At 41.6% G+C, this 15,545-nt stretch overlaps 1 protein-coding gene across 1 annotated transcript; it reads left to right on the top strand.

Moving 5' to 3' along the window:
• Nucleotides 1-3,073: 3,073 nt before the first annotated feature.
• Nucleotides 3,074-15,519, top strand: gar1 (GAR1 homolog, ribonucleoprotein). The gene is made up of 7 exons (XM_052010432.1): nucleotides 3,074-3,227; nucleotides 5,892-6,050; nucleotides 6,811-6,965; nucleotides 8,165-8,224; nucleotides 10,698-10,830; nucleotides 12,810-12,896; nucleotides 15,150-15,519. Exons 2-7 carry the CDS (start codon nucleotides 5,906-5,908, stop codon nucleotides 15,164-15,166), a joined length of 597 nt encoding a protein of 198 aa, XP_051866392.1. The 5' UTR covers nucleotides 3,074-3,227; nucleotides 5,892-5,905; the 3' UTR covers nucleotides 15,167-15,519.
• The last annotated feature ends 26 nt before the right edge of the window (nucleotides 15,520-15,545 follow it).

Here is a 15,545-nt window from a genome sequence, read left to right on the forward strand (position 1 = left end):
ATATATATGTGACTCAACAGTAAATTCTGTGAGATGGAGTTCTTCTCACTCTGCTCTGGATAGTTTTTGTACTAATATCCAAATGGATGCAGTAGGGAAGTGGTGGGAAACAGCAGCATCTTGCCCTGGAAGACTGCATATTTGTAGCTCATCCAATTTATGAACTTACTTGAGATCCTCTGATTCTTCACTCATGTCCATCTGGATTTAAACTTGTACATACTCATCATTGGAAAATCAAAAACATGTCCAGCTGTGTAAATTTTTCAGTAATTTGGTATTCGTCAATATGATAATGTTTCTCCACTGCAGATGTGGAACAAATTATGTACAGCAGTAATTCACATCAGCAGATGAAGTCCCACTTTGGTGTTGACGCAGTTCAAACTGCAGTGTAAAATAAGGAGTTGCTCATTTGAGAGATGCTCCAAATTATTTTCTCTCAGAGAATCGTGAATCCTTGGAACATTCTTCTCAAAGGGCTGTAGAAGCAGGCTCTTTGAATATTTTCAAGGCAGAGGCATAGACTGTTGATAAGCAAGGTGTAAAAGGTTCACCCTGTCAATAATGATGAATTGTGGTTCCAATCAGAACCACCATGGTTGATTTCCTCCTACACCCAAAATACAGGTGGGTTGGTAGATAAATTGGTTGCAGTAAATCTGTCCTTGTGTAGGTGGCTGGTGAGAGAATTGGAAGGGAGGAGGGGTGTTGTTAATGGGTGTGTATGAAAGAATAGATTACGGGAATAAATAAGAGGTATGGTATTGATTGAGAGCCATCATAGACTTAATGGACCAAATGGCCTTCCTTAAGTGTCATTATGAAATTACAAATCTATAAACATGAAAGACAAGGGTTCCCTTGGCACATGACACTGCACCACCTCCACCTCCACCCCCCACCCCACCCCCCCAACAATTAAGATCTATTGCAAGACCCTGGAATATGTGGATCTCCTTCCTATCTTGGAAGCCAAGGCAAACATCAGTAATGAAATTCACCACTGCCTCCAATCCATCATGACAGGCATCAACTGACTGAGCAAAAGAGCGGTTGGATCTCAAAACCCTACCACTCATGGAATCTCAGCCCTCCTGTATGCTTCAGAGACATGAACATCCTACAGCAGTGCACCTCAAAGCTAGGAAAAAGTACCAACCAACACTGTCTCTGCAAAAATCCTCCAGATACATTGACAGAAAAATGAACCAACTTCAGGGTCTTCTCCCAAAACCAACAGCCTCAACGTAAAACCTTTGCTCAACCAGCACAATGTGGCAGGCCACATCATCCACATGTCCCAACACCAGACTCCAAAAAACAAGTCACCCTCTTCTAGGCTCCATCATGACAAAGGATTTTCAAGAGAACTGAGGAACTATTTAAAGTCTTCTTGAAAATGTGTAGCATCCCCACGACATGGGAATCTCTGGCCATGACAGCTCAAAATGGGAGAAGCAGAATCCAAGAAGGCAATGAGAACCTCATATCTGAAGCACATGGAATTCCAAGAACAAACAGTGGAAAAACACGCACATACTTCTCTTAGGCAGTCCTTTGGGTTCAAGGATGACTTGTTCCACTCTGGTTTTGTAGATTCTGAGGTGGTTATTGAGGAAGATGTGAGAACTGCAGTCCATACCACAGATGGGGCAGGAGGTGGCTGATGGAGCAGGTGGGTGGGTGAGTAGTTTGTAAGGTGGCACACTCCCTCTACCACTTACACAGGTCTACCATGTGTTTGAATCGCATAGCCTCAAAATTCTCAGAACCATTTCAAATGCTCTTCTTCCACTGAGTGGTCATGGGCCAGAGGTTCCCAGAATTAGGGATGTTGCACCTTTTTCAAGGAAGCTTTGAGCAATCCTTGAACCTTTTTCTCAGAATGCCTGATAATTTCTCCAATAATAGAGCTTGGAATATAGCAACTGTTTTTGTAGTCTGGTGTAATGCATGTTAGCCACGTGGCCTGTCCAATGTAGCTGACCAAAAGTAACTAGGCACTCAATGTGGGGAGTGTTGGCCTTAGTTTGCTTATACTTCCAGTGAAGGACTTTCCAGAGACAGAATTGGATGTTGTTTTTCCAGGACATTGAGGTGCTGCTGTAGGCAGTCTAGGTTTTAGAAGCATACAGAAGAGATCACTGCTGCCCAGTACACCATGAGCTTTATGCCAGCCCTGGGATCTTGATCTGTCCCTGTTCTTCAATGATCTAACATTGTGTCAATACATTGAACCTGGTCTGAGCAGAGGTTCAGGAATGTTAAAAGGTGTGGGACTGGAGCTAAGGGTCAGTAATGTGGATAGGTGTGAGGTCAGAGCTGGGATAGATGCGAGGCTGGAGCCAGTGAGTGGGTCAGTGTGTGGCTGCAGCAGGGAATTTGGGAACATGGGCCAGTTGTGTGGCCAGAGCTAGGACTGTGTGCAGGTGTGAGACCAGGGTGGGGTGGTGTGTGGCCAGTGCAGGGGTTGGGAAAAAATGCTGGATGTGTGGTCAGAGCCAAGTGTCAGGAATGTGGGTAGATTTGCAGTTGGATCCAGAACAGGGTTACGCGTGATAATGGGCTCAGGAATTAGTGACTGGATGAGAAACGAGGAGGAAAGCAAGGATGCGTGGAACAAGGTGTCCTGTGCCTAAGCCCAAACGTGTAAGCGTGCATGCCTGTGAGTTACACATATGTCAGGTGTCAACCTGTTTATGTGCCCACCTTTATAGTATCACCCACACAGCAATATACCATTCCCGAATCTGCAGTCTCTTTTGTCTCCATACAGCCGAGCCTGGTCTCCTGTTAGCTTGGTCCCCATCGCCACTGGCACAAGACTTTACTACGTCTCATTCTAGGCACCGGCTCGCCCCATCCCACCGGTGGCACAGCCTGCAAGTTCACAGTGGAACAGCGAGAAGTAAAGTGGGAAACAAGTGAGTCCGGATCCTGAGCGGCAGCCGAGGAAGCAGCCTGCCACTGGAGGGTGCACACCTACTACATACTGTCGCCCTCCTGCAATAGTGGCTCTGGTTCCTGCAGAAGCTGCACCACGTGAGTTTGTGATACGGCAGGTCAGAGGGAAGTCGCATCCTGTCGTAAAAAAACAACGCCAAGAAGGAGTCCCATAGAGTAGCCGGAGGGGGGGAGAGTTGGAGTTGGGAATTCAACCTTCATCGTGCAAATTAAACCCATTCATCGAACAAACCCACGTTTTCCCACAGCAGGGTTGAGGAGTAAGTGGACTTGTCTCTGCTTTTGCTGCTGGTTGTCGCGGCCACGCGTGGCGGGAGGGCAGCGCGTGCTCCGGGCAACGTTCCACGGCCGGCACAGGGTTCGGGCAGCGGGCGCTCCGGGCAACGTTCCACGGCCGGCACAGGGTTCGGGCAGCGGGCGCTCCGGGCAACATTCCGGGACCCGCGCAGGGTTCGGGCAGCGCTGAGCTGAAGCCTGGGGTTGGGGGCCGGGGGCCTGCCCACTGCCGCGGTAAACACCGAGTGGTGGGGGATTGATGGATATGTTCCATTGATTGGCCGCTGTAAATCACGGTGAGTGGCTGGTGGAAGAACCAGACGTTGTGGCTGGGTAGGTGAGAGAGAATAGGTTGCATGGAAATAAATGGGGGGAGGGGGGAAGAATAGGATTGACGGGAGGTTTCTGAGAGCTAGGGTGAGAGGTTTGTCCTGTCACGAATGGCTGACGTAATTTAGATCTGAAAAACACTATCATGCTGGAGGAACTCAGCAGCCTAGGCAGCATCCGTGGAGAAAAGCAGGCGTCAATGTTTCGGGTCAGGACCCCACCCCACCATGCTTCTCTTCCCTTTCCTAACCTTTTTTTTTCTCCTTCTCTCCTTACCTTTTCACCCACCCCCTGGTGGATCTGCTCTCCCCTCCTCCCCCGCACCTGCGTATCACCATCTCTTACCTGCATCTACCTATCACCACCTTGTGCCCACCCTGTTGCCCACCTTGGAAGTTGCTCCTGTTACAGCACACTTTTGGAATTGGTTTTTTATTGTCACATGTGCTGAGGTACAATGACTTCCATACCTTTCAAACAGATCAATTCGTTACACAGTGCATTGAGGTAGTACAAGGCAAAATGATAACAGAATGCAGAATAAAGTGTAGAGCAGGTAGACAATAAGTTGCAAGGTCATAGTGAGGTAGATTGTGAGGTCAAGAGTTCATCTTATCGTTCTGGGGAACCATTCAGTAGCCTTATAACAACTGGATAGAAGCTGTCCTTGAGCCTGGTGGTATGTGCTTTAAGGCTTTTGTATCTTCTGCACGATGGGAGAGGAGAGAAGAGAGAATGTCTGAGTGGGTGGGTCTTTGATTATGCTGGCTGCTCTATTGAGGAAGTGCGAAATCCAAGGTGGGGAGGCTGGTTTCTGTGACGTGCTAAACTGTGTCCACAACTCTCCGCAGTTTCTTGCGGTCCTGGGCAGAGCAGTTGCCATATCGTGCCTTGATGCATCCAGATAGGATGCTTTCTGTGGTGCATCGATTAAAAATTGGTGAGAGTCAATGAGGACATGCCAGATTTCTTTAGCCTCCTGAGGGAGTAGAGGTGCTGGTGAGCTTTCTTGGCCGTGGCTTCTACGTGGTTAGACCAGGTCAGGCTATTGGTGATGTTCACTTCTAGGAACTTGAATCTCTAAACCATCTCGATCTCAGCACCATTGATGTAGACAGGAGCATATGCACCGCCCCCCTTCCTGAAGTCAATGACCAGCTCTTTTATTTTGCTGTCATTGAGGGAAAGGTTGTTGTCATGACACCATGTCACTAAGCTCTCTATCTCCTTCCTGTATTCCAACTCATCGGTATTTGAGTTATTTATTTCCCTTTTTTGCATTATACACAGTGATATAATTTTTCCATTGAGCCCTGGTGAGTTTCAATTTATAAGTTTCAGCTTGTTGAAAACATACAAACATTCTGGATCCTGTCTTGGGCTCCACACCAGGGACATGTTCCAGGCTCTGACTCCAGCTCCCAAGCTATCCATGTTCATGCCACCTGCATTCCCGACTCCTGCTGCACACCTGTCTACACTCCGAATAAAACCTGGCTGACCTTGCAAGTATGCCAATCTATAGAGTCGTGGTATGCTAATGAGTGAGCCAGGTACCAAATCATTGGGATTTCTGAACCAATGCTTCCTGATCTTTTGTTTTGGACTGTAGATAAATTCATGAAAGATTAGGGAGGGTTATGTTGAACTGACGGAAGAATAGTGGAGATCTGATGCAGATCAGCTGGCATCATACTCAATGATGGGGCAGGCTTGAGGGACCAGGTGCATACTCCTGCATCTCTTTCCTTGTGCTCTTCTGTTTGGATTCAACCAGGTTCCCACTGCTGTGAGAAGGCAGTGGGAAGGTGGCTGGAGACAACTTTTCAGTTTTTGTTCTAAGTTCATAAACTCCTCACATTTGATGTCTTCCGATGAAAGTGAAGGTATTGGCTGTGAAGTTCATCCATTTTCCGGAAACTATTTACAGCCATACTTCAAGAAACCTGAATGTGATCCTAAATATGTTGCTGTTTGATACTCCATTCTGCTTTATACCTGGTGTTTTTGATGATCAGAAACACTGAGCACCTTTGCACTTTTAGGATTTTAATTGCATTTCCTGGTGGTACTGAGAGAAGCAATTCCTTGATGAATAATAATTCTGCTATGTGACAGGGCAGAATTTCTGGTATATTTGCTTGCTTCTTAGCTTCAAGTAGTGGTAAATAATAAATTTGATGATGATGCACAATGTCTCTTGCTATGTTTCAATGATGGTGAATAATAAATCCAGGGTGCAAGATTGCATGCTTTGATACTGTGCTTCAGTGAAGAGAACCAATCTTTATTTACTAACTAAATGTAATCTTTTTCAGAAATTTAAATTGAAATGTCTTTTCGTGGAGGTAGGGGCGGGGGAAGAGGTGGCAGCTACGGCGGAGGAAGAGGACGTGGTGGAGGTGGAGGGTACCGAGGTGGTGGGCGAGGAAGCTTCAATAGAACATTTGATCAGGGGCCACCTGAAAGGGTAGTAGGTATGTAAGAACAACATGTTTAGCTAAAATTGCATTGTCTTAAACCAAGAGCTAATTGTAATTCAGATAAATATTTCAAATACCTCTGCAGCTATGTCATTAGTCCACTTTTACTGAAAAGGTTTCCAGTGTAGAAGGCTGGCTGGCTACAGATGTTAGCAACTGTTTGGTCTTTGTTACAGAAATAATATAAATGCTGCACAACAGAGAGAAATACAATATAAATGCTGCATCTCTAATAAACCTGTTGTAGAGCATATGTTCCGTTCTTTGTTGCAGTAGGGATTCTGTTTTTTCTTTTATTCATGGCTTTCGGTAACAATAGTAATAACCTGCAGTAACACACGTAAAATAATAAGTACTGCAAGTACCTTATTGCTGGTGCAAACCTTGGTGTAACACCCTGTCTGTAAATAAGATATTGGAAATATTTTGTATTCATTCTGTCAAATCAATGCACTTGATTAAATTTGGATTGATTCCAAGCCTCTTAATCACAAATACTTATTGTCTTTATGAAGTGCTAAATCTAGTTTGGATTTCCATATTTACATTGTTTAAAAGTCCTTTAAAGTAAATGGATGAACTTGGGAGATCTGGATGGTACAGTGATTCAGCAGACTTTCCATTGGACTTGGATTCAGATGGAAAATTAATTTTAAAAAAATGGAAGGAGAACATTTCCACGTATAGTTAATGATTTTTGATGTGCAGATTAAATGTGGTTATGCTTCTTTAACTCTTGGCCGCCTTTGTGTAGAACTGGGACATTTCATGCATCCGTGTGAAGACGACATTATTTGCAAGTGCACCTCGGAAGAAAATAAAGTCCCTTACTTCAATGCACCAGTTTACTTGGAAAACAAAGAACAAATCGGAAAAGTTGATGAAATATTTGGACAGCTTAGAAATTTTGTATCCTTTTGAGAGTTACTGTTGGGAATTCGTAGAAGATTCTTGGGCTACATTTGAAGACATTACATCAGTCAACATTTTCTTTGATAGCTTGTGTTGCTTTCGGGTGTACCAGTGGTAAAAAAAAACACCAAAGTACTTGGCTACACACCAGCTAGCATGTGGGTTTAATTGCTAATATTAGTTGTTTCACAGTGTTAAGAATTCTATTACTAAAATATGTAAATAATCACAGATGAGGGATTCCAAACATGTATTTCATATTCTGCAGTTCACAGCAAGTTCTCGCAGAACTGCTGCCCTGATCACAGCTTCGTGAAAAGTACCCCTCACTGTGCTTCTGTTTTCACTTTGATACATGCACTTTGCTTAGATTGAGATTATTCATTTGTGTTAACTTGTGATATGAGCCCTATACTAAAAAGAGCCACATCCGTGTCTTGGACCCTTCCTCCTCCACTCAGTCCAAATCACCAACCCTATCACTAAGTTTTGCTCAGACCATTCCATCCATAGGAGGGAGTCATATTAGTGTTAGTGTGCCACTAGGCAGCGTTTTACAGTGTCAAAAATGACACTGTTCAGCCTTTTATTCTTGTGTGTGATGGACGCAGATGCTGTGAAAGATAGAATTTCATAGTCATTCGAGCAGAATCCATTAGCTTAATGAAATGCTGTGCTTTTCAAGGTTGTGGGAAATTGAATGAACACTGTCAATTGTTCACCAGAAAAACTGAAATTTGAGAATCATCAGTTTTACTTGGCATTGAAGTGCAAACTCAATTTATACTGTTTCCTTCCTGTGTTTCCACAAAGTTGTTTTTCACTTTGATATGCTCACTTCATTTTTAATTAGAATTATCTGTATTTTCATTTTTTTTCCCTCAACTCTTGTTGAATTGGCTGTAGGCTGGGGGAAGAAAGAGGATGCCAGAAATCTCCTTGGATTGGAAGGACAACATTATGAGGGAGCTCATAGTTTATTTGGGACTGATTACTTGCAGGTGAACATTTTGAGGTACAGTGGAAATGAAACATCTCTACAATCCTACTGATCAGTACACTCACGAGAATACTGTGCACCATCTTCATTTATCTTAAAATTATATTTCCATGGAATAATATTAAAATCATTTCCTCTTTGCTTAAAATTGCTGAAAAATAATGCTATCTAATTTTTCCTTAACTGAAATTAATAGTATTTTTCAGTTAAATTATCAGACAACATGAGTGCTAGTTCCTTTAAGCGACCACAGAAGGCAAGTTTTATTGTGAAGATTAACTTTAAAAATGTTAATTCTCTGAAAATAATGCCATTTATATTCCAGTTTTACAGTTCTCTTGTAAAAAGTTTTCTCCCATTTAGATTAGCAACATGTACAAATTGCACAGCAAATTCTTGTTACAGCAAGTGATATTTGGGTACTCGATAATATTTGTGGATTTTACTGACTGGCACACCCTTATACTTGCTGCAAAGAATTGTGAAATGTGTGCTCAATGGTCTGCTTCGTCTCATCAGGCTGAAGGCCCTATTTCTATGTTGTATGACACTCTTGACACCTCTAATCCCATGTTTTCTAATTTTGTTTAAACTTTTTTGTGGTACCTTATCAAAGACCCTCAAAGTCTAAATGTATCATATCCCTTGATTCCTTATTGTCTATTCTGATAGTCGAAACCTATAATATTCTTTTTAAAAGAAAGTCAAATGTGATTTCCCTTTCATAATCCATGTTCATTCTAAGTACCCTGTTCATACATCCTTCATGGATTGTAGAATTTTCCCTTCTACAAACATCAGAGTAACTGATCTGTCATCCCAGTTTTCTCTCTTCTCTTTAAATAGTGGGGTTACATTTGCTACCTTCCAATTTGTGTGAACGGTTCTGAAATTTTTTGAGGCTCATCATCAGATTGTGGGGATTTATCAACGATTAATTTATTTCAGCAGTATTATTTTTATTTTTCCTCCACCTTATTGTTGAGTTTCTATGCTGATCCCCAGTTTTATATCTCAGTCTGTAAAGGACCCACATTAACTTCTCTTTTCCTTTCCACATATTTAGAAGCTGTTGTTGTCACCATTAACACTTCCTGTTAGCCATGCTTGGATCACTTTTGCTCTTGTGTGTTGTGCTTTATACAGAATATATATTTGTTGTTACCCATTCCTTCTCTACTGTCATACCTTCTTGTGTAATTTCCTTGTATACCAGAGCCAATTTGTGCCCCGTGCTTTCACAATTTGCTTTGTTCAGATTTAAGAAACTGGTCTTGGATTGAACTAAATCACTTCCAGTCTTCTTGTAAAATTTATCACATTATGATTGTTCTTTCCTTAAAGCCCTTTAACCACAAGATTATTAATTATCCCTTTGTCAGTGCACAAAATTAATTCAAAATTACACTGGGTTATGCTCAAGTTCTTCAAGCTGCTGCCATGTGCCAAGTTGCCATGCCTACAATGAAGACTTATAAGCTTTTGAAAAATGAGGATCACCTGTGGGATAAGATCTGAATGCCATTAACCCATAATAATTGGATACCCCAAGAAAATGTTCTTCCTCCAGTGTTTCTTAATGTCATTAATGATTATGGCTGCCTATACTAATGATCTGTCCCTTGTGATGCAGACAAAATCCTTCAAGAGCCTTGAGATCACTGTGATGGTAGGCTTAACTGCAGCGATTGAATGTTGCTTAAAGTAGAGGCTACAACCAAAGCCAGCAAAAGCCAGGTTGTGCAAACTGCCTGGCAAGCACAGCATTGCATTAAAACTCTACATTCTTTTCTGTGGAGAAAAAATTACTGAGAGCCAACACCACAATACCTTTGACTGGTTACTAACCATTTGGCAAACATCTGCAGAAGGTTGCAACCAAGACTGAAATACAGATTAGCATAATCAGCAAATTCATAGGCACTGCTTAAGGTGCCGACCCGGGGGTGCTACAGACTCTCCGCTTTCGTGTACATGTACTGTATCACTGAGTACCATGCTCTGGTTTGATAAGGAAGGCGCTTTATATAAAACCTGTTGGCATGCAGCTAAACGTATTGGTGCCTACCATCTTGCATTCATCCCCAACTCAATGGTGCTGTGGAATATTGCCTTTCCTCACCCTTGTCAAGAAGCTGAAACACCCAGGGTTTGTGTAGTTTGTCAGTAATCCAAGCTGTCTAGCTGCACCAGCATATCCTTCAGTACCTCTCCGAAACCCCAGCTGACTGCAGGGTTTCAAGGAGCTCTTTCTGGTTGTGCTGCCTTTGCCATGTCAATTTCAACAGTGAAGACAAATGGAATAAAGACTGTTTCAAAAGCATTAGCCAAAATGAGGAACTCATTCGAGACTCGACAGCAATCTCCCTGGGTTCTGCCAGCCTTGAAGTTCAGGATCCAAACAAACCAAACAACGTGCCATGGGTGATGTGGCTATCTAATGAATAAGTGGCAAATCAACCTCCCTACCAGTGAAAGCAGTATCCTGGATCAAACAACGGACTATTTGATGGCGATGTCTTCAAGATAAAATCCTTCTTTGAAAAAGTCATATGTAACTTACGTATTTCAAACCCAATTTATAAATGTTATTGCAGTCATGCACATAAGAACAGGCAAAAGGTCGTTAATCCATCTTTTTCTTGGAGCACAATGAATGCATTTTTTTATGTGAAACTAACTACCTCGAGTGTACTTGGATTTATTTCCTTTTTTTTTATCCCTTCCAGTTTTATATCGATCCAGCAAAACTACTCCCGCTTCAGCGATTTCTGCCTAGACCACCTGGTGTAAGAGGGCAGGGGAGGGGAGCTCGTGGTGGTGGCCGAGGTGGACGTGGTGGTCGAGGCGGTGGCAGGGGCGGTAAGAAATGTTCCACTAATTGAATAAGATCTACAAGGTAGCTAAACAAGCACCTTTTTAATGTTGCATACGTTCCAGGGCACTTCACAGCAGTGTTGTCAAACAAAATCTGATGTTAAATCACGAAAGGGAGATGCTTGGCCATAGAAGTAGGTTTTAAAGAATACCATAAAAGAGAGAGACGAGGTAGGGAGGTGGAGAGACTTGGGGAGGGAATTTTAGAGCTTACTGCCTAGGAAGCAGAGGACAAGTCCTCCAATTGATTGACTAAAATAAGGAATAAGTAAGAGGCTAGAACTGGAGGAGCGCAGATAGCTTAGATGTTTGTATGCGTGTTGAGGCTGAGGGGAATTGTATGGACTGGGGAGAGCGGTCGTGGTAAGGTGAGGTGTTACGTACCAGCAACAAAAGAAGCACACCAAGTCATGTATAAGTGTTAGAAACTATTTTATTAATAACTACTTATGATAAGAAAAGTAAAAATGTTAGATATTAAACATTAACCCCAAAACTAAACTCGAAGTGTGTGTGGCAAATTCCCAAACTCCAAGTCCAGGAATGGTTCTCAAAGTTCAGTTCAGCAAGTCATAAGGTGAAACGTGAGCAAAGGCTTTTGCAAAACCACTATTGACTGAAGAGGAAATGTAGAGAGAGAATAGGGAGAAATTACGAAATCCAAATGTTCCACGATGGAACCCATACGATACCTGTCACTGATGATCTCCACTGCTTTGTTCCGAAGTATCTGCCACTCTGAAAGGCATTCGAGACGTGGCCGTCCACAGAAATATCTGTTTCCCTCTACAGGTTAACGACAAAGTGGACTCCACTGGATTACTCCACAAATCCATATGTGGATTGTAGTGACAGACACAGTTATTGTTTTTCATCCATCGATACAGAGACCAGCAGTCGGTGTGTCTCTCTCCCTCTCTCTCTTTTCTGACTGAACCATAAACATCAGCACATTGTTATCTTGCTGTTGTCATAATGACGCCCCACACACACACACACATACTCTGTCTTAAAGGGACATTCACCAAATAGCAGCCTAATCCGTAACAGGCAAAGGAGTGAGCTGCAAACAACAATGGAGACTTTTCTGCCCACAAGTCAATGTAGGACACCAAGTATAGAAGTGGTGGATGAATGGCGTAATGTGCATGAAGACATATGGAGCTGGGTTTTGAATTACCTCAAGGCCAGGGAAGGTGAAATAGTGAATTCCAGAGATAAGTGCTAGGAAGCGGGGTCTTAGCAGCAGACTAGCTGAAGCATGGGCAGGTGGGCGATGTTTCACAAATGGGGCATCTCACTGTAAACCAGAAAACATATGTTTAAATTGGTTTTTTTTGGGAGGGGCTGTTCTTTGGCTAACAGGCAAATCTAAAGCATGTTATTTTTATGCTCTACACCTTAACTGTCAAATTTGATAATATGATTTGAATTTTATCTGGTATTGCTGATGAAGTTCCATAACATGGTAAAGCATTATATTCAATGATTTGGTATACAGTTCTTTGAAAATAGATTTTAATGGGGTTACTTCCTCAATGTATATGAAATTGAGTATTTCAAAGGAATATATGGACAAATAGGAATTCAGGACAAATGATCATAATTTTCGAATAACTTTAATTGGTATTGATTAGGGGTTGACTGAGAGTAGATCATTGATTCTGCAAAACCCCAACATTTGAAAATCAACTACCTTCAACAATTTAATCAGGTTAAGGTTTGTATGTAAAGTTGGGCTTTGGTCACACTTTAAAGTGATGAGTTGTTTGGAAAGGGTACACTGCTCAATTGTTTTTTGTAAAATTTAACTATGTACACTTGTTGAAGTAACTTGTTCAGTAGAAATTTTAAAAGTTGTATGTTGCATTGGTGCAGCAGACATCTCTATTTTAAGAATTATTGGTGGTGAGTAAAAGTTTTTGAAAAATAAATTCATGATTGTATTTTTGATTGTTATCCAGGTGGTTTCAGAGGAGGCAGAGGAGGTAGTTTCAGAGGAGGCAGAGGCAGAGGTGGAGGAGGAGGAGGAGGAGGACGTGGCTATAGAGGTAAATTACAGAGCTTGGATTATACTACACTGTCTTACAGTCATTTTCAGTGCTTTCTAGACAAGTTAAATTTAAAATGCAGACTTTAAATAATAAAAAAAATTGTGCATTTCTTAAAAAAATCCATCTTTCCCACCATCCTGTAAGGTCTCTATTCCACTTTACCAGATTTTTAGTTAACGTCATATCTGGTCTGATGGTGAGACTTTCCACATCAGTGCCCTTAATGTGTTTGCCTTTATCTCTTAACTGTGGCTTTTTACCAATGTTAACATAATTTCAATCCCTATTTCTCATGCTTCTACTCTCGCCCAATCCTAGACAGAAAGGATGATGTTCCTTTTGTTCTTGCCTTCCACCCCACCAGCCTCTACATTCAACAGATCAACCTGCTTAATTTCTGCCACCTCCAACAGAATTCCACCACCAAGCTTGATTCCCCTCTCACCAATCACACCCCCCCCCCCCGCCCCCCCTGACGCTTCCCATTCAGTATTCCAAAGGGACTGTTCTTTCTGCCATTCCTGGTCCATCATCTCCATCAATTACTCCTCATGATACTTTCCCATGAAATTGTGGGAGATGCAACACCTGCCTTTTTTACCCCCTTGCTTCCAACAATCTAGGAACCCAAACAGTCCTTTCAAGTGAAGAATTGATTCATGTGCACTACTTCCAATTTAGTGTGTTGGTTTCAATTCTCACTTTATGATCTTCCTACATTGGTATAACCAAACACAGGTTGCGCGAATGCTTTGGGCAATCCCTTCTTTCAACCTGCACCGGTGACACTAAGCTTCCAGTGACTTGTCATTTTAGTTCTCCATCCCACTCCTATTCTACACTATTCCAATGATGCCCAACATGAGCTTGAGGAACAGCATCTTGTCTTTCATCTTGGGTATGTTATAACCCTAAGGATTTAGTATTAGATTTAACAATTCTTGATACCCATCTTTTTCATTGTGTCTGTCTCTTTCAATTTGTTTATTTTTTCTTTTCTGTTGGTTTTTATAGTAATTATTACTTTGACGTCTTTGGTCTCTTCCCTATCACAGATATTCTCTCAGTGCTTTTCACCCCTACCCATCTCTGCAATTTAAAACATTCTTGCCTTCTCACTTTTCCAGTTGTAATGAAGAATGTTTAAAGCAAAACGTTGCTTCTCTCCCTTTTGATGCTGCTGGGCCTGCTGAGTGCTTCCAGCATTTTCCCGTTTTGTTTCTGTAAAATTGCCCAACTGTAGCCAGCCACAATCCATTGGCTGCCAGAACCTTCATTATGCCACAGTTATCCCTAGATTTGACCATTCCAGTGTACTCCTTGCTGGATTTCTATTTTCTATTCTCGGTAAATCTAACTTTTATCTGAAACTCTGCTGCACTCTGGTTCTGTGTCCAAATTCTCACTATCTCAATCATCTTTCACCCTGTACTCACTGGTCTTGGTACCTTAAGCAGTGTCTTGATTTAGAAATATTCACCAATTTGCAAGTTTCCTTTTATTTGTCTTGCTGTTGTGTATTCCTGTTGGCACCTTGAACCCTATAGTCTTCTGACATTGCTGCGGTCCTCCAGTTCTGGCCCCTTTAGGTTACCTGATCTTAATTGTTTCATTGTTGGCAGCCAAGTTTTAGTTAATAAGCTCTTGAGCTTTAGAATTATTTTCCCTCTATATCTTTTTCCCTTATCAACGTAGTCCTTAAAACCAATCACTTTGATCAAGCATCTGTCTAAATATCTTCTTGGGCACTTTGTTGTCAAACTTTGTTTGTACTTTGTTGCTAAAGAGTGATTTTTGTTTTGAAATGCGTAGTTGTAATGGTATATGGTTGCCCAATTTAAGATTGTGGTCCTTGCACTGGTAAACTTAAAGTTTATATGTGATGGGAACAAAAATGGAGCTGGTATGCACAACATTTCTATACTTTCCTTAGATCCAAGCAATTCATGTCTTCTTGTGTTCTGGAATATTAATTTAGAGTCACCTCATTCAGCCTTCTGAGAATCCCATCTACTGCATTGATTTTTAACTTATCTGGTTAGTCATTTAAAAGCAATTTAAGCTCTAACAGTTTATGCTTGTGTCCAGTTCCGTGGGGTCCTCTAGACCATGTAACCATTTGAGCTAAATTTCATCAGGCTTTCAGCCAAGCCTAAACCTCTGTATTCATGTATTTTTGTAGTTTTCTATCATGTATTGCTTGTTGGGTGACTGAACTTGTGATCTATATTGTTTTATTCTCCCTATTAGGTGGCGGAGGAAGGTGAACATGGATAATTAAGATTTGGGCAGCAACCTCCAAACATACTCTTCATTCGTTCTGCAAGCCGTGCTTTTACATTTATGGACTGTACCAAATTGAAGTATATTTTAAATCTAGCATAGGTTTTTGTATTTGCATAGTAATAATTGATTTAGATGTACTTGAGGGTCCAGTTTGTATGTAATTTGTTTGTATTCTAATTCAACAAGTTCGGAACCTATTTGTACACAAGTACAAAAGCAGTCATTTTTATTGAATTAATTAAATTTTACAATGTTCTACTGATATAAAAGTACTTGGTTTACAACATAGTACATTCTGAGATAATGGTTCAGTAAAAATTTGTTTTAAAGTAAATGTTACTACAAAGACTTGTGTGGATT

Source organism: Pristis pectinata, chromosome 2 (assembly GCF_009764475.1).
Source record: "Pristis pectinata isolate sPriPec2 chromosome 2, sPriPec2.1.pri, whole genome shotgun sequence".
Lineage (NCBI taxonomy): Eukaryota > Metazoa > Chordata > Chondrichthyes > Rhinopristiformes > Pristidae > Pristis > Pristis pectinata.

Coding starts and splice junctions, on each gene's coding strand:
- gar1 (XM_052010432.1), top strand. CDS start 5,906: ATGTCTTTTCGTGGAGGTAGGGGCGGGGGAAGAGGTGGCAGCTACGGC. Junction 6,051..6,810: donor GCCACCTGAAAGGGTAGTAG/GTATGTAAGAAC, acceptor GCCTTTGTGTAG/AACTGGGACATTTCATGCAT. Junction 10,831..12,809: donor TCGAGGCGGTGGCAGGGGCG/GTAAGAAATGTT, acceptor ATTGTTATCCAG/GTGGTTTCAGAGGAGGCAGA.